The sequence below is a fragment of the Neoarthrinium moseri genome (genome assembly GCF_022829205.1).
Source record: "Neoarthrinium moseri strain CBS 164.80 chromosome Unknown scaffold13_Wmoseri_CBS_16480, whole genome shotgun sequence".
In the NCBI taxonomy this organism is placed as follows: Eukaryota; Fungi; Ascomycota; class Sordariomycetes; order Amphisphaeriales; family Apiosporaceae; genus Neoarthrinium; species Neoarthrinium moseri.
The window spans coordinates 275326-293069 of NW_026055127.1; the positions used below are offsets into that span (position 1 = coordinate 275326).

General features: G+C 51.7%; 7 protein-coding genes across 7 annotated transcripts; 5 read left to right on the top strand and 2 right to left on the bottom strand.

Annotated features, from left to right (window-relative positions):
* Positions 1–299: 299 nt before the first annotated feature.
* Positions 300–2885, top strand: JN550_004697 (uncharacterized protein; the record flags this gene model as incomplete). Its single annotated transcript, XM_049316241.1, has 4 exons — positions 300–727; positions 803–1544; positions 1628–1698; positions 1757–2885. 4 exons carry the CDS (start codon positions 300–302, stop codon positions 2883–2885), a joined length of 2370 nt encoding a protein of 789 aa, XP_049173318.1.
* Positions 2886–3176: 291 nt separating this feature from the next.
* JN550_004698 (uncharacterized protein) lies at positions 3177–3711 on the bottom strand (the record flags this gene model as incomplete). The annotated part of the gene is made up of 2 exons (XM_049316243.1): positions 3177–3329; positions 3415–3711. 2 exons carry the CDS (start codon positions 3709–3711, stop codon positions 3177–3179), a joined length of 450 nt encoding a protein of 149 aa, XP_049173319.1.
* Positions 3712–9500: 5789 nt separating this feature from the next.
* On the top strand, positions 9501–10652 carry JN550_004699 (uncharacterized protein; the record flags this gene model as incomplete). Its single annotated transcript, XM_049316244.1, has 2 exons — positions 9501–9871; positions 9923–10652. 2 exons carry the CDS (start codon positions 9501–9503, stop codon positions 10650–10652), a joined length of 1101 nt encoding a protein of 366 aa, XP_049173320.1.
* A 1261-nt stretch (positions 10653–11913) lies between these two features.
* Positions 11914–13652, top strand: JN550_004700 (uncharacterized protein; the record flags this gene model as incomplete). Its single annotated transcript, XM_049316245.1, has 5 exons — positions 11914–12689; positions 12751–12814; positions 12872–13105; positions 13162–13482; positions 13539–13652. 5 exons carry the CDS (start codon positions 11914–11916, stop codon positions 13650–13652), a joined length of 1509 nt encoding a protein of 502 aa, XP_049173321.1.
* Positions 13653–13826: 174 nt separating this feature from the next.
* On the bottom strand, positions 13827–14442 carry JN550_004701 (uncharacterized protein; the record flags this gene model as incomplete). The annotated part of the gene is made up of 2 exons (XM_049316246.1): positions 13827–13893; positions 13955–14442. The coding sequence occupies 2 exons, from the start codon at positions 14440–14442 to the stop codon at positions 13827–13829; spliced, it is 555 nt and encodes a 184-aa protein (XP_049173322.1).
* A 795-nt stretch (positions 14443–15237) lies between these two features.
* On the top strand, positions 15238–15540 carry JN550_004702 (uncharacterized protein; the record flags this gene model as incomplete). The annotated part of the gene is made up of 1 exon (XM_049316247.1): positions 15238–15540. The coding sequence occupies one exon, from the start codon at positions 15238–15240 to the stop codon at positions 15538–15540; it is 303 nt and encodes a 100-aa protein (XP_049173323.1).
* Positions 15541–16167: 627 nt separating this feature from the next.
* Positions 16168–17082, top strand: JN550_004703 (uncharacterized protein; the record flags this gene model as incomplete). Its single annotated transcript, XM_049316248.1, has 1 exon — positions 16168–17082. The coding sequence occupies one exon, from the start codon at positions 16168–16170 to the stop codon at positions 17080–17082; it is 915 nt and encodes a 304-aa protein (XP_049173324.1).
* Positions 17083–17744: the final 662 nt, after the last annotated feature.

Below are 17744 nucleotides of genomic sequence, written 5' to 3' on the forward strand. Positions count from 1 at the left end.
TGATCTGAGAGGGAATTTCGATGAACACATTGCACGCGTTCGTTGCTTTATGACTGTGGCAACCGAGGGAGGGTAGGAGATTGCGAGTGAGGGTGTTCACATCGACAGGGGTGTTAGCGATCGGGCTTTGGGGGCGGCCCGAAAGAGGCTGTCCCCGAGCCTCTTAGCACAGTGGCTGAGGCTTGTGGCCGCCCCTCATCTGCTGGCGATTTGTCTCTTCGATTCAGATATACGATGCCAGTATTCTCAGAAACAGCCATTTACTCTGCAGACTAAGACTACACAGCTTATGTTCACAGATGGACCCACTAACGATCGCGACAAGCGTGGTAGCTCTGGCTTCTCTCGCTGCCAAGGTGGGGCACCTTATTGGCGAGCTCAGAGAAAACTATACAAGTTTGCCAGGCAGGCTTCACGCGCTCGGCAACGAAGTCGAGGATCTCAGGGTCGTTCTTCATCGGGTTGCGAGCCTTTCGAATGACAGAGAGAGGTTGAAGCTTGATACGGATGAGGAAAGCAATATCCCGGATCTGATACGTCGCGGAGAAGAAAAGCTTCTCACGCTAGAGGAGATACTCGGCGCGCTCGTGGTCACAGCATCGAAGAAGCGTGAGTTGCTCTTCCGCAGCCTGCAGTGGAGACGTGAGCAAAGCCGCATTGCTTCGATTCAAGATGATATTAAACGCGTCAAATCCAATTTCAACATCTTGTTGGGAGTGTCCAACTCGTAAGTATACACTACACTATTCTACAACCAATACAGTATACAAGAATGAGAACGGTACCACTCACATCAATATAGTCGGGACATGATGCAAATCAGGCTGGAATTGGATAGACTAAGCATGAATCAGTCTCCGCCGCAGTACAACGATGGGTTCATCGTGGAGAAGGCACTGATGTCAATGCTCAACGGACACCACGAGACTATGTCTGGCTTATTCTCTCAGCAATACTCACGTGTCGATGACAGATTAAGTCGTGTGGAAGGCCTTCTTGAATCACAAACGTCTCGGATGAAAACTTCCCAGATATCCCAATTCGGCTCTCTGTATAACCCATTACCTCCCCCTGCACGAATGCGCCCGGCGAGACCGATGAGCCCGGGCGCAAAACAGAGACACCTCGACTCCAGCTCAGTCAGGCTCCGCTTGAGACAACATGTCGCTGCTTGTCGAGCCGGTTGTCCATGTGCCTGCCATGTCACACAGCGGGCTGCCTCGCCAACGTTCATGAACAAGCTACTTGGCCAGCTGTTCATCGGATACACGGGTTTTCCATTCCTGGGCAGGAACTGCGACTCGAGAATGTGCGAGAGATCGCAGGGGTCAAGTATGAGTGTGGAGTATTGGTTTCCAGCATCATTTTGCTTCTCTCAGATACTCCGACTTCAGCTTGCATATGGAACAGACCTAGGGCCATCATTGCAGTTGTCAACCCTTCGACAAGTGTCTGACTCTGCAGAGTGCGTCACATTTGCACTTAATGGCAACATTGATGGACTGAAGAACCTCTTCACCCAAGGATTTGCTTCGCCTAGGGATGTAAGCTCCACGAGGGGATATTCCCTGTTACGAGTAAGGTCAATTTCTGCAAAACTTCTAGACCACTGTTAACGAGTATGAAGTGGGCCTTGTATGGACAACAATACGAGACATGCAAGTTTCTCATGAGTGCTGGCGCAGATCCCACATATCGGTAGGTTACCACCAACTCATGCGCGAGCATCGATTGTACTAAACCTGCACGTTATCAGACCAATAGCCACCAGCGACGATTGTCCCAGTGATAAGGTCTGCGATATTATCCTCCGAGGAAACCTCCCATCTGAGGTTTTGGATATTTTACAAGTCATCGCCGAAGGCAGTGATTTCATCGAGCGGCAAAGGTTTGCACGAATCCATAAGCTTGTCCTGAGACTTTGCGCTGGAAGTTTGGAAGAAGAGCTACAAACGAATGCAGAAGGAGTCGATTTTGCAGACGCTGGCGGACGAACAGCTTTACAATGGGCAGCTGCAAGAGGGGATGATCGCGCTGTCATAACATTACTTAGCTTCGGAGCCGACCCAAACAACATGGATAATAAGCTCAACACACCACTGACGCTGGCTGCAAACCAGAACCATACCGTATGTGTCCGGCTACTCTTGGAAGCGGGCGCTCTTCCAGACCCGCAGCTACCCCAGGGGGTCAGATTTGGGACACCCCTCAACTGTGCAGCTCGCAATGCTCGTGATCCTGTACTGATGAAAACACTCCTGGACTTTGATGCCAAAATAGAAGCGAGTGGTGTTGATGGGGTTACACCATTGCTTCACGTCGCCCGTGGAAATAGTGCCACGCACGCAATGCTTCTACTCGAGTATGGCGCTAACATCAATGCGACTTCGAAGAGTGGCCAAACCCCGCTTACTGCTGCTATTCAATTTAACAACCACGCAGTTCTTAAGCTGCTACTAGGCAGGTGGTTCGAGTACAACGAGTGCCCGAGGTTAAAAGGGCCAAATCTGCTGGATATTGTTGCACGCTTTGCAGATATCGAGACGATCATGATACTTACTGGAACCGAGCACTTGAGGACGCGGACGGATGAGTCCTATATCATGAACCACTATACACATATACTCGAAGCACGTCTTGATGCCTCGGATGCGTTAGTCGAGTCTTTCGAGGATCTCTTATCTGTGTTGAAGGCAACCAGTCACAACAGCCTAGACAGCAAACTTGAGTCTGGACTTCTCGAGCAATTTGAGTCGTTACCGAATTCTGACGATGACACCGACACGGATCTATTCACTGACGCATTGGAATATATCTCGAACCGTGACGAAGCGCGCACCTCTACATCATGTCCATATGATCTTCAAAAACGGCCAACAATTTGACCGCAATCTAATCCGTATATGTTCGACAAACACGGTATTAAATACGATTTGAGATAGCTTGGCACTGAGGAGGTCATCTTGGATGAGACCCACTAACAGTCGCTAATTTTTACCAAATTCTCACATACTGACAACACGTTCACTCAATATAACTCGACGATTTTATGTTTCACACCTGAGAACACTGGAACACCCGAGGACTTCTTGAAAGTTTTCATTCCATTGGCTGAGCGATATGTAGCCCATCACGGTGGCCGTCTAGGAGAAAGTGGTGCCGTGGGTTGATTCTGCCTAGCCACTGATAGCATGAACCTGAAGCAATAGAGTACCGTTCGAACCACTTCCAATCTTGGTAGGCACGCCTTGAAGATCGTCAGTGGAGTGCGGCCAGGAGTCCTGCGAGAACGCAGTCGAGCCGTTGTAAGCCAGATCAGCACCCGACAGCTATTGGATATATCCTCCAAATTAGCAATCTGCCAGCTTCCAGGTTCGGGGTCGGCTAAGGGAGGAGAATGGTGAATCAACTTACACCAAACATGGCTGTGCCACTGCTCCCCTGCTGCGAGCAATCAATCACACCCTTCTCAGTGCCGCACTTCCAGGAGCCCTCGATGGTCGTCGGCTCGATGCTGGTGTTGGAGTGGAACGGGAGGCACGCCCTCGGGCTAGTCACGAAGTGGCCGGCCCCGTTGATGCAGCCGACGCGGCTCAGGCCGCGTTGTGGCAGGTCCTTGTAGACCAGCAGCTCGAAGGTGTAGGGGAGGCTCGCCAGCGTGGTTGATGCCATGCCGAGGGCCAGGAGAGCGATTGCTTTCGGCGAGTACATGGTGTATGTTCTTTCCGGTGGACTGGCGTGGTCGTCATATGATGAACTCAATAGTGATGAGAGTCAAGGAAGAAAGCATCAATGCCTTGAGAGGAGGCCATGTCACTTTTATAAGGATCCCTTACATTCACCACACGATTCATGTTGTTTGCCCTTCGTCATTCACCTGATCATAGCTCGTCTAACCCTCCCTGTCGAGACCCTCGACTTTTCAACCTCATGAATGAGCGATGTGATCAAGACAGCATCTACACAGAGGCCATAACAGTGACAGCACCAGTGGGCAGTATAAGTAGGCTTTCGGGAAAGTAGGCAATGCTATTCAGGTGGTGTCTTGTGTTATGAAATCTTGAATGAAAAGAAGCTGGCGGTTCGAGGGGGCTATGCTCCATGACAGGCGAAGCAGTAAGGGAGGGCATAGACTGCACTTACCACAAAATTGGGCCCATTGGATGGATATGGTCTGGAACCACGCAATCAAATGAAAAAGTGAATTTACTGTTGCCTGGTTCCCGCTTGCCCTGCCACCAATGCACGTCGTCGGCGCCGCATGATCGCAAACAAGCTGCTATTCTTCAACAGAGAGCGGGCAACTTGGCTCAGTGGTTAATCGTCCGCGACTGATAGACGTTAAAAGCAGGTCCGAGTCCGAGGCGCCGACCTCAAGTAAACAACCCCGTCGTGGCGGACGTGAAAAGCCCCCGTCCTCGTAACGACAGGCCTGGCCAGCTTGTTAGGTGAATACTTTTGCCGGGTCTACCGGCTTACTATCAGAGAAGGTCGTGTATTAAATTTTTGCGCTGTTGAATATTGATTTATCTACCGTCAGGCCTGTCTGTGATTTTGCATGTCGAGTCAAAGCTCGGACGATAGTAATTTCACTAGAACGAGAGAAACGTTTCCTTTAAGAGCCTTTAATAGGAATAGCTGTTTATATATAGCGCGTCTCACGCCTCCCAGTTTCACGTTTGCTAGCATACGCTGTTCTTATATATACATATAGAGCATGGTTAATTTGAGTCATCTGATATGCCATTGCTTTTCTTAATAATGAAGCTGGATAGCTTTACTATCCAACCCACTCTTTTTTCAATTCTAGCTTTTACAAGCCATCGTTAAACACAGCCTGCATACATTATATTTCTATACTAAATGACGATAAGAAACATATATCCCTACTAGCGCTAGCTCTCTTTTGAAACCCCAAGGTCCTACCACTTTATAACCTGAAGATCTTCGCTTAGTGAAGTATTTCGCCACTGCAGTTAAGGATGATGGCCAGAAAGATCTGGTGGGTCTACCTGCAGACAGGATGTAATGCTAGAAGCCGGCAGCAAGGTCAGTTACGTCGTTTAGCAGTCTCCGCGGACCCGCAATTCGGCATCGCCTCCGGATATAAAGGTGATCGTCTCTTGGCATTGTGAACTTAGCATTCCGATCTAGGATCTACAGTGCTGTTCAGGCTGTTGGCTGAGGCGTTCAGGTGTCTATCCTGCTCCACACCACATTCCTTCGGGGATGATATGGCCATGATTGATCAGCATTTGCGGCGCTGACTGCCACCAGTTATCCTGGCGCCAACATTAGAAAATGGACGGTTTCGAGACAGCCAGTCATAATGTTGGCTCATGATCTTATTCGAAAGATCGCATACAGACTGTGCAAGGTTTGGAAATAATGGGGAGCCTTCAACGGGGCGAAAGTACGGCTTTTATCTTGGAGCCAGCACTTCGAAGTGTTTTATCTCAGGCAAGAAAGATTGGAAGACGGTTCCTTGTTATGCTGTAGACTGCCAAAGTCATATATACTATTGTTGCCTCGTCATCGCGTGTCGCCTTCTGGATCGGCTTTGCACGACATAAGGACCAAGAGTTACTCTCCCTGGCATCCGCAAGATTCTCAGAATAACCTTCGCAAAAGCTGCCCATTAAAGCATTTACGAATGAACTCCCCCGTTGTTAACTACGATTGCCAAAGTCGTTACCTCCTTTTCCGTCCCAAAAAAAAAAATAGGAATCGTTGTGTTAGTCCACTACACAGGCACACAGCCGAATGCGAAGGTTCAGATCACTTGCCCAGCTATCCTGGGTGGGGGTTAGAATATTCCCGTCGTGGGCTGGGGGCCTATGTCGGCGCCCCCCGCAAAAGCTCTCCCCAGAAACTGACCCATCGTGAACAAGCGCTCAGTACAATGTGACCAAAAGCTTCCAGAGCGCTGGTGAGGTCCACTCGAACCTGGAAGTGTCCAGGCGCGTGGGGTTTGGTTCCAAGGGGGCAAGCCCCCACCCGGCACCATGCCGCGGGGGAACTGACAGCCCGCCCTAGGATCAAGCCCTGCCAGCGACTTGGCCATTCTTGGGCAGACGCTATGGCCCTGGCCAGGGTGCTTGCATGGCCAGAGAGCTAGGGTCCTTCTGTGTTGGGGTGGGATTCTGCGTGGCACATCGAATTTCGTCTTCGAAATGACAAACGTCTCCCCGCGTGTCTGCTGCGGGATGACCAGCGTGTGGACCATAATGCGAGAAACGCAGCGCCTTTCGCCTTTTCCGCTTTGGAGATCGGGTAGGATTGGATCCGTCACGTCCAAGCGCCTCGCATGACCATGACAGAGCCGCATGGCGCAAGCGTCGTTTTCATTACCTACGCGTCCAGCTCGCATGCAGTTGCGGTCAGAACATTGTATAGGCCCCTTTGATGCGCAGAGCAGCGGTTATCGGAGACAACGACGTGGTCTGGGTGGGTGATCAGACATTTCGGATCCCGTGGGCAAGGCCCTCGAGGTCCCCAAGCAAGTTCATAGCAGCGGGTGACATTCTGCGGCCTTTCTGATTACGGGCATTCCGAAGACATCAAGACAGGCAGGCATTCAGTGTGCTTGTCACCTCTGTCGGCCATGTTCAAGAGATGATATACTACAGCTTGTGACGATGTTCGTGCCATACTTGTCAGGGGCAAAGGTCCAACGTGGCCAGAAGGGTCCTGGGTTTCTAATTTAATCTGATGCACAATCTCCGCCCCGGTCTCTACCCCCAGTCACCCCAGGTGAGACGCTCACCTTGTGACCAGCAAAAATATCGTGAGAGCTCTGGCGGTGAGCCTATAGACGATGCGATTAACCTGGGGTTCTCCAATAGTCTCCGACCAAAAGGCCCATCAAATTTGCGGCAATTGCCAAAGCGACTACCAGCCCACGGCAAGTGGATCACCGCTTCATCACGGCTTGCGATCCGAAAGTGTGTTTTCAGGAAGCGCTTCCAGGGGTCAGCGTGTTTGCGGCCAGCTGAACATCCGGACGGGGAATATGTCGATATCTGTTGTCCACATGACAGCAAAACAATTTCCGCAGCGAGCCCAATGATGTTCAGCCCTGGGTTCTGTGGCCATAGCTGCTAGATAGCATCGTTTCAGGCCTGAAAATGAATGTACGGGGAATGCCTGTACCTTTGGTGGACTACGACTCAAGTCATGTGTGATATGCGACACGGGCTGGACTGGCTGAGTCGTCGCAGAGGACGGAAAACCCTGGTGGCGGAACAGTCTCCATAACGGACTGAAGGGCCATTTTTGCGTGTCTGGTAAAGTATGGATTAGTGAGAACGGTGAGAAAGTGCCCGAGTCAGGAATGGGCCGAAGCGGCGTGCACCTGGCGAAAAGGTTGTCGAAGCCTTCAGTGCCGTGCTGCGCATAGCTCGGAGTATACTGCACAGTAGGACACCTGCCTTATCAATTGTGGACATACCAAGATGTAGGAGATTTTTCAGGAAGTTTCATGCAGCACTCGACGTCACGTCACTCGATGTCAGCGCTGTGCAGTACCGCGGCAACAAAGCCCACTGGCCAGTGGGTGTGTGGGATGCAGTAGCTTCCTCTGCCTTGGCCATTTGCTCCATCAACCTGCAGCTCTCTGCTCCCACGCATCTGCTCCATTGGACCGTCGCCGTCGCCGTCGGCTTTGACGACACGACGATTCCACAATCTGGAAGATCTTGCAACACGGCCCATACTTGACACTCACCGCTCCGCTGGGACCGTCCTCGGCTGGGATTCCAGATGCTCCACGGTGATATCAGAGGACCCTGTCGCCTGAACCGTTTGTGGTCTGACGGAGGACCGTCGACTTACTGAGCGTCAAGTAACCGCGTGTCGCGTTACGACGTGATGACTGGACAGCGCTTCCTCCGAGCAAGTCGGCTTTCCCATCTCGGCGCTTTCGAGGAACAGTGAACCCCCAAGCTCCCAGGCAGGTGTCAGGCACGGCGACACTCTACCATGGTATGCGGCACACCCCACCCTCGTGTCCCTGGATGGAAGGCATTTTCGAACGTTTTGGCCTTCTCTGACGGACGCACCCCTGCTCGCCACGACCGGCCAGGCCTGCCGGCTGTATGCCGAACGCGCTATTGCATCGCTAGAACTCTGAATCTGCTTGGGAGCGCCTAGATCTCCACCAGCAAGATGAGCATCCATTTCGTTGCAAAGCAAGGTTGCAACATCCTTGCAAGTGCAAACAGCAGCATCACTGTCTTCCTTGGCGCGTTCCCACAGCGGGCCCTGATGGATCTTGGATGGGGACCGCCTCTCGAGCTAAGGCCCGACGGGCAAGACGGGCTCTGGGTCCCTGATGTCGGTTCCCAAAAAAGATGCAGGGTTACAGAGCTACCCTGGTTCGCAAGAAGGATTTGCATAGCTCTCCGCCGTCTCCGCCACCCAAAAGCCAGTTTCGTTGGTCTGATACGAGAGGCAAGGTGGCTCGCCGTAACACCTCTCACACACAGCAGCGACCTGATCTGCAGACAGACACAGCTGCATCCCGCAGGCTCGGGGTGAGCGGTCAGTCTAGAGCGCCAGAGCATGATACATGACTACGAGATACGAGACTATCTTACTGAAGAGGGCAATACAGCCGTAAGCTGAGCAACCAGCAACCATTCTGATAGCCGCCACAGCTTGGAGTAGAAAAAGGACCCTGAGAACCCTCTGTCTCTCTCTGAGCTCCCTCTTGACTTCTGTGATTCCTATTGCGTCCTCCCTCGTCAGACTTCAAGTTTTGTGTGTAATACCGCCGTCTCACCCCACGATCGACGAGACGAGCCTACTCCGGACCTTCCGCAAGGCAACTAGTCGACTGGCAGAATCAAGCACGAGTATCGTATCGTGTGTGCGCCTGTGCCTTGCAGCCCCGGTCGCATCGAGACGCTGGACCCCCAACCATCTTTAGGTCCCTCTTATTCATCATAATCCCCCACAACGGGCAGACGAGCTTGCAGCAACCCTGAGCCGTCAAAGGAGACCAGATTACGGACAGACCTGCTTTTTCGAGTAACTGACTGGACGCTCTGACGAAATCGATTCCCAAGCCATATCAAACACTTGTCCTGTGACAGTGGTTCCAGAGTACCCTATCGCTTACCCCGACATCGGTATTGCTATATAATCTGCACACGGCCCATCGATCGCCTTTCAGTCCTCTTCATTCTACTTTTTGACCATCGTCTGTGCTCAATATTCTGTTTAGAGGAGGTAAGAGAGCCCGTCACTCGCAGCTAGTGCCATCTTGACTCGCCCGATCCCCTGAATTACCCAATTCTGACATTGTTTTCTATTTTCACCCCGAGTACGCAAAGCTAACAAAGTCTCGTTACACAGAATTTTCAGGTTTCACCAATCAGACTCTTCCCACCGACAGCCAATCGACGTTTTGGGATCTCTATTGAAGTTCATAGCGAACACTTGCTGAACTTTTCGACCGTACCGAAACCTACGACCTCAATAGTACAAACACATTCGCAATGTCTTCCAGAACCGCTTTCCGTCTCACCAGGGCCGCCGCGCCTCTCTTTTCCACCTCTCGCGCGACCGCTCCCCGAGCTGTGCCCGCCGCCACACGCGCCTTCACCAAGTCGGCCATCCGCATGAAGAGCGATGTCGTCCAGGAGACTGAGGTTCCCGTCAGTGTCTACGCCTCTGACTCCAAGGGCACCGGCACCAGCAGCAGCGACCACTTCTCAATTCCCGTTTCTCGCGACAATGCAAAGCCCACTCCTCTCCCTACCGGCCCTGAGGACGACAGCGTCACCCCCCTGACCCAGAAGGTTTACAACACCATGCCCCCGACCATGCAGAAGATGTCGATTATGGACAAGGTCGTCATTGTCACTGGGTAAGCAATACTTTCACGCAAATGCCCATTCTTCGCTAACGCATGCAATAGTGGCGCCCGTGGTCTTGGTAACTACATGGCTCGCGCTTGCGCTGAAGCCGGTGCTAAGGCCTTGGTGATCTTCGACGCCAACCAGGAGCTTGGTGACGAGTCTGCTGCTGAGCTTCACGCCAAGACTGGTCTGCCCGTCACTTTCTTCAAGGTCGACGTACGAGACGGTGCTGCCATCAACGCCGCTGTTGACTCTGTCACCTCCATCTACGGCGCTCCCGACGTCCTCATCAACAGTGCCGGTATTGCCGACTCCAACATCAAGGCTGAGACTTACGACCCTGCCATGTTCCGCCGCCTCATCGACATCAACCTTACTGGTTCTTTCCTGATGTCCCAGGCCGTTGGCCGCGCCATGATGGCCGCTGGAAAGCCCGGTTCCATCGTTCTGGTCGCCTCCATGTCCGGAAGCATCGTCAACTACCCCCAAGAGCAGTCCTGCTACAACGCCTCCAAGGCTGGTGTCATCCAGTTCGGCAAGTCGCTGGCTGCTGAGTGGGCCAAGTACAACATCCGTGTCAACTGCATCTCCCCCGGCTACATGGACACTGCCCTCAACCGTGTCCCCGCTCTTGAGGCCCAGAAGAAGATCTGGAAGAGCTTGACTCCTCAGGCCCGCCTCGGTGCCGTCGACGACCTGAACGGTCTCTGCGTCTTCCTTGCCAGTGACGCCAGCTCCTTCATGACTGGCAGTAACGTCATCATTGACGGTGGCTACACCTGCTACTAAACGCGTCGAAGCTTTAGAGATGTAAGATGAGAGGATGGGATTATAGAGGGATTCTTCGAGAAGATCGGAGCATTGGAGCCTGCACATTAGCAGCATTTTGGTAGCCACGATTACGTGGCATGCCTTGGCATACCCCCTTGTTTCTTTGCTTGTCTGCCGTTTCCGCGCCATAGAGGGTCGGGTTTTCTTGATTCAGGAGCTTGTTTCTCGGGTTACGGTACATAAGGGATTGATCAGGGCTATTGATCTCCCGCTGGACATGGTCGTCGTGTTTCCTTGGATTGTTTTCATTTGCGTTGGTCGGTACGTGACCACAAAAAGCTGGATATGCTCGTCGGGTTTATTTCTTTGATTATTGCGCTTCAACACTGCCTGCTAGCTATTGGTTGCATGGAGGGAGCGATAGATGGATTGCGGAAGATACCATCATAGAAGCAGAAGCATGGCATAGAGAAGGCGGAGAGCGTTAGAGCGGGATAGATGCCAGATTCAGTATCACCGTCACCGGATGGTGACTTCATTTAGAATCAAGACCTTGTTGTCTTCCAAGCTTAGACAGGCTGAGTTCTATCCAGGTGCAAATGTGGAAGTAGCGTTTGTGAGTGCCATGACTTGTCAACGCCGTTTTACCAATCTCAGAGGATCGTATGCCATTGCCAATCAACGCCTTAAATCAAGGTTGGCGTTGTGACATTCCAACCGTGATTGTGGCTCACATGCTCGACATAGCATCTGTCGCGCCCGCAGATGAAGGAACTCCGTCGGCAAATGTATGTATCTTGCTCTAGCCTCGTGCCGTCACACTGCGTTGTTGTCGGTTCCACGGCGTATATGGACTGTCGATCTTCACGTTATACAACTGGCTGAGGTGGTGTCTATATCACGTGTGCGACAAGATTATACTCGGCAAATACTGCCTTGAGTAAGTTATGGGCTGTCGCACAGCGTCTCCGTTGTCTTTTGATGTAGATTGTACTTGGTCACCTTGCACCCATAGCGTTGATTGGTCTAGACCTGGCTCGGCATGCATTATATCACCTTGCTTGTTGTACAAACACTCGGCACCCCAGCGGGGTATACAGCAGCCCCGCGGTGCCGGCAAATCCTTTCTTGATAGTATAAAGGTCTTTGAAATGGGACGGATGAAGTGCCGTGGATACCTATGTAGCTGTCCCTTCAGGTAATACCTCAAGACGCCAAACACTTGTGATTCCAAAACAGAATCAAAGTCTAATTGTCTACCCATTAAATTTAGCAAGCAATGTCATCTATCCCATCAAACTACCTAGTCCTGCTTAGTCCGACAAGTCTGACAGGAACCGGCTTGGGACTTTTTGTACTGTGGTACATCTTGTCCTCCGTGGTGGCCTGGTATCGACTGCGCCATATACCCGGCCCATTCATTGCCTCCTTTTCATACCTCTGGCACATGAGAAACATATTTCTCGGATGTGCTAGTCCTGAACATATAGCGCTCAAGAGGTACGGGTCCCTGGTGCGCACTGGCCCAAACTACGTCGTCACGGACGATCCAAACATCCTGCGACGCATCAACGGGGCGCGAAGTAGCTGGCCGAGGGACTCGTGGTACACGTCCTCGAGGTTCGACCCAAACTATCACATGTTGAGCCTCTTGGACACTGCTGCCCACGATACGATTAAGGCAAAACTAACCAGTGGGTACTCGGGCCGCGACGTCCAGATTGAGAATGGCGTGAACACACAGATTGAGTTCCTGGTCGAGACCATCCGGAGCCGCTACCTCTCCACGAGCACCCGCCATCAGCCCACCGATCTCGCCCAAGTCATCCGTTATTTCACCTTGGACGTGATCACACACTTGTCCTATGGCACGTCCTTCGGGTTTCTGGCCGCCGAGCAGGACTTGTACGACTATACTAATTCGGTAGACCGTTTTATAAGGGCAATAACGTTGTCCGTTGACATTCCTCTCTTCCGCTGGATCGCGTATTCCCCCCTCCTTACTGGAATTATGCCCAAGGCGAGTGATAAGAGCGGCATGGGCAAGCTTATAGGGTAAGTAATGCAGATCACATTGTCGGGCATGAGTAGCAATTGACAAAAAGGGTGGTTGCAGCATTGGCCAGAAAATTGTCAATGAAAGGTTCCAGGACAACGAGAAACATGCGCCAGATATGCTAGTACGTTGTTCGACCACTTGAGCGCGCATCATGCAACCATTACTCATTATTCACTAGGGGTCGTTCATGCGGCATGGTGCTACCCGGGAGGAGTGTGTGTCAGAGACTATGTTAACCTTGATTGCGGGCTCAGACACCACTGCTACAGCAATCCGCTCTACGATGTTGTACCTTATATCGACGCCTCGCGTCTATAACCGGCTCAAAGCTGAGATACAAGAGGCTGCGAGCGACAACCGGGTCTCGTCACCTATAGGCGTGGACGAGGCGAAAAGGCTCCCGTACTTACAGGTGACGAATACGCAGTCTCTTTTCTTCATGTGGCAACCTGTGCTGATAACTCCTAGGCTGTGATTCTAGAGGGCTTTCGCATGCGGCCGCCGGTTGTCTACGGCCAGTACAAGGCCGCGCCTCCCGGAGGGGAGACGATCAACGGTGTGTTCATCCCAGGCGGCACGGCCGTCGGCCAGAACGCTGTGGCAATGATGAGGTCCGAGAAGGTCTTCGGCGCGGGCGTTGATCTCTTCAGGCCGGAGCGTTTCTTGGAGTGTAGCGAGGAGGCGAGGCGCGAGATGGAGCGGACGGTCGACCTGGTGTTTGGCACCGGCCGTTGGATGTGTGCTGGCAGGACCGTGGCTTGGGTCGAGTTGAACAAGATCTTCTTTGAGGTAAGTTGCAAGTGAATACTGCTCTACTTTGTCCTTGGTGATCTAACAGAGGCAAGCTTCTGCGAGCCTTTGACTTCCAGCCCATATATCCGACGAAGCCAGTAGATGAGGAGTCTTATGCCTTGTTCACCCATAAGAATATGTGGGTTGCGATCACAGAAACAGCTTAGCAGTCTTCGGGATTCATTTATTACTTGGAATCAGTCTTCTAGTTGATGTGGCTGTCATCTAAACTAGAGCTTATAGTGTGTAATAAACATTCGGGAATCGTCTCCTGGCTCGTTCCACTTCTTGCCTTGCCAACAGCCTGCTTCTGGACCATCAATCTCCATGCAAGCCAGGTATCAACTACCGGAAGTAGCAATTGTCATTCCTCCGATTTGCAAGAACACGACGAGAACAGCGGAATATCTACATTGAAGATCTAAGTCAGCAAGTGCTTTGTGGTTGTATTCTAGACCCTCAAACATACCCTGCCGCAACAGCCAGAATCTCAAAGGGCTTCGCTAAAGTGGCCGAAGTCAGCGCAGCAAGAAGCCCAGTTATGAAGGCCGTAATAACACCAAGTTTCTTGAACATGTCATCTAGAACTGCAAGAATCCAGAGGGGAGCAATTAGCATGGCAAAAGCGGCAACGAAGACGGATATGGACGCAAAGATGTCGACCGGCTCATCTTTGCCATATACTGTATCAGGGTCAAGATCATCCGATTTAGGCCTCGGCTTCAACCGAAACAGGCCGAACAATCCTCTTGTACGGCACAAGACCCAGCGTTCAAACACCTCTCTAATAACAGATTTGGGCGATGCAGCCGTAGTTATAAGGTCCTCAGCATCAAGGAACTTGGTTTCCTTCTCGTGAATCGGATATATGTTGTTGGAAAGCCATGTTTTGATATTTTTCGAAATCTTCGAGGAAGCTCGTGGTCTCGACTTCAGCGCGAAGTAATTGTTGAGCATTTCGTCTGAATCTCTTTGAGATATCGTTCACCTTAAGCTGGAATCAGAGCCCACCATAGTATTTCAGCTCTTTCGAAATGCGGCGGCAAAGAACCTTCCTTTCTTGCTGCTCGTCCCGTAGCCTACCATTATCGATATCGGGCGAAGCTTTGAGGCTTAGTTTGCCGTCAAGATGGTCAAGCTCCTCTTCTAGTTCAGCTATGCGATCCTGCTGAATCAACAATATTCTGCAATGCAGCTGGTCGTACCGTCTCAAAGCGAAGAAATCGTCCGATGAAGAGGCATATCGAGCGAAACCTTTGTAACCGATATATTTCCTGAATGCATCAGTTGCAGCCAGGCATGTGACGCTTCCAGAATACGAACCAAGGCTTCAGATCAAGGTCAGCACGAGTGAGGATATCAAGCTCAAGGTCCCGATCCAGCCGCTCAGCTGAAGACATATCGTGGGTGTTGCGCGTCCTGGAATAGACGCTTTGGTGCACAGATCCAAAGAACTATAGTTTTCCCGGAAATTTTACCAGAAATATTCCGGGAGGTACATATAAGTAATGTCGTCCAGACAAACTAATGTCGTGTAACCATTCTGGGCGCGGTGATTGCGCGAGGCGTCCTTCAGGGCATAATTGGGCTAGCATGTATGCACGGTTTGGAGCACAGCCTCCGCAGCCAGCGAACGACTTGGTTCTTTCCCCAGATGTAGCCCTTGCCCAAGATTCCACTTTGCTACCATGTCACCAGAACATCGATCATACTTATTATCTTGGACCTCTTCGGTGCTGAGCTGCTATCGCCATGCTACTAGCTAAGTCCATCCCCTGCGACTGTGAGATATCACACTGGGGCGGAACCGCTGCTCGCAAAGGCAAACGTGGCACAAGTCTGCAAAGGCCAGGAGCACCGCCTGGTATTACCGGCGGCGGCGGAGGCAATGGTGATTCTCCAGAGGGCAACAACAACAACAACAACAACAGAGGTCCTCCAGGAGGAAACAACCCGGGTAGGGGTTCTGACGATGGCGATGGTGACCCTGGCTCAGGCGGCCCTGGAGATATGGCGATGGACGTCCAATTAGAGACAGGATTCTCGATGAACTAATAAACTGCATTCAGGAAGCGAAGCTCTCACCGAAATTAAACACCGCGGAGATTATCGTTGGGAAAAGTATCGTTGGGTTTGCGTCAGTGTAAAATCATCTTACTCTCTGTCTATAACTAACCCGCTCAGCTTGATTGTCCGGGGAGTAATAACGGCTGGAGGTACGACGATTGCTGCCCTCAATGCCTAAGAAAACGGCCATCATGGGTCACATACTTTTACCAGTCTCTTGACCCTTCAACACTGATTTCATGAGCTTGGCATCGCGAGTTCAAATATGGAAGTGGCTAGTGTCATAGGAAGCCATTGTCATAGCTCTGATATATTGAATAAAGTTATCATCCATGTTCGTCATCTCAATGCAACAGTACAAAGCCTAGCGAGGCAACGGGGTAGCAAGTAAGCGCCACTGATGAACACTTCCTTTGTACTGGATGCTCCCACAACGATCTTCTTAAGCTAACATATTGTATTACCCATAGGGACAATGTGCTATTCCGAGGTTTCCATTGTATCAACCACACCCGCTCACAATCTGTTCATAGACTTCCTGTATAAAAGAGTCACACTCAGCCGATCCACGTTCCAAGCCACAACGGTAAAAGGTTACAAATAGTATCATCCAACATGTCGACCACCAGTGCTGCTCCACAGCCACACCTCGAAGGTATACCCTTGGAGCTTTTTCGTATGATCTGCGACGAGGCTCCACCGGAGGCACTGGCTTGCCTGTCTCTCGTAAGTCACTTTCTCAGGCACCAGCTGGGCCCTGTAGATGCCAACGTATCTGGCGAAGTGCGGGCCGAGTTCTTGAAGATAATGGAGCGCAATTCACCCCTAGTGTATTGCCCGTGGTGCGACAAACTCCACATGCCGGAAAGGTCGGTTCTCGCTGGCGACAAAGGCCGCCGCGCCTGCCAATCGACACAGTCTCTATCTCTCATGCGGGCCGATAGCTACGTCGATGAGATGCACCCGGTCCTTCTTTACGGCATCGCCAAGTATCATCGGGAAAGACGGCAGGCATCTCACTTGTGGCTATTGTTGCCGTCGGTAGGCAAGATATCCCATCACCCCGCCAGTGGTATTAACACGCCGCAGACGCATGTCAGCATCAGGGTCAAGGACAATGGAATCTTTGCCAAGCATCAGACTGTCCTCGCAGCGCCACACCTGCAAGACAATAATCGTCTGCATGTCCACCATTGCACGCACAATCGCACGCAGATTGAGCCTGAGAGAATCCGCTGCGACTTACCGGGCGGCATCTCCATGAGCCGGCGTTATAACAGCCACACAAGCCTCGGATTGGAGCACCATAACGACCGCCTGCATAGCTGTGAAGTGTGCAACCGTGATATCCGCATTGAAGTCTACAATAAAAGTCCCCCGGCGGTGAGGTTCACGACGTGGTCGTATCTTGGGCCCGGAGAGTCTGTAGAATCCATTGCAATGCGGCGCGTGAATCCCAGGTTCCGTGCCGTTGGCGAGACGACCCTCGGGGCTGGAAGAGTCCGCGAGTTGTTCGAAACCCCGGCTTAGCACGAGTAGGCAAACGGACACTCCCGAGACTTAACGTGTTGTGCTGGATGGAGAGTTGAGACATGATATAGAGACTGCATACCCAGGTAGGTACCTATGTAAGTACTGATTAATGGTGATCCGAGTCAGCTAAAGGCAGCACCGATATCTGTGAAACTCATGCCAACTTTCGTGCACTAGAGATACTGACTACTCCCATAATTAATGATGCTCCTGAAACCCGACTGATGATATAGCCCTTGAAGTAGAGTACGTGAAGTAGTAAAGTGTTTATCTAGTTCGCTTGCATATCTTTCCTATCGAGGTGGGAGTGCGTTCTCGAGATTGATCAACTGGTCAGAGTCGAGCAGCTCAAAGACATCGAGCGCACCGATGCAACCAGCTACATGGGCCTTTGTATGTACGAACACAACACAACATCCGGTCCCATTATCCGTTGCAGGTACCGCCGCCGTTGGGCGATGGATGGATGGATGGATGGATGGATCGATCATTTGGACCCCTGCCCCTCTCCGGCGGCTGCGTGTCAAGCGGGCTGAATCATATGTCGTGCTAGCCGGCTGAGGAAGGCGATAGCTGATTGGCTGCCTCCAGGTGTTCGGTGGAGGGACGGGGCGCCTGACCCGCCTGATCCCGGATGTCCACGGGGCTTCTTGAGGCTA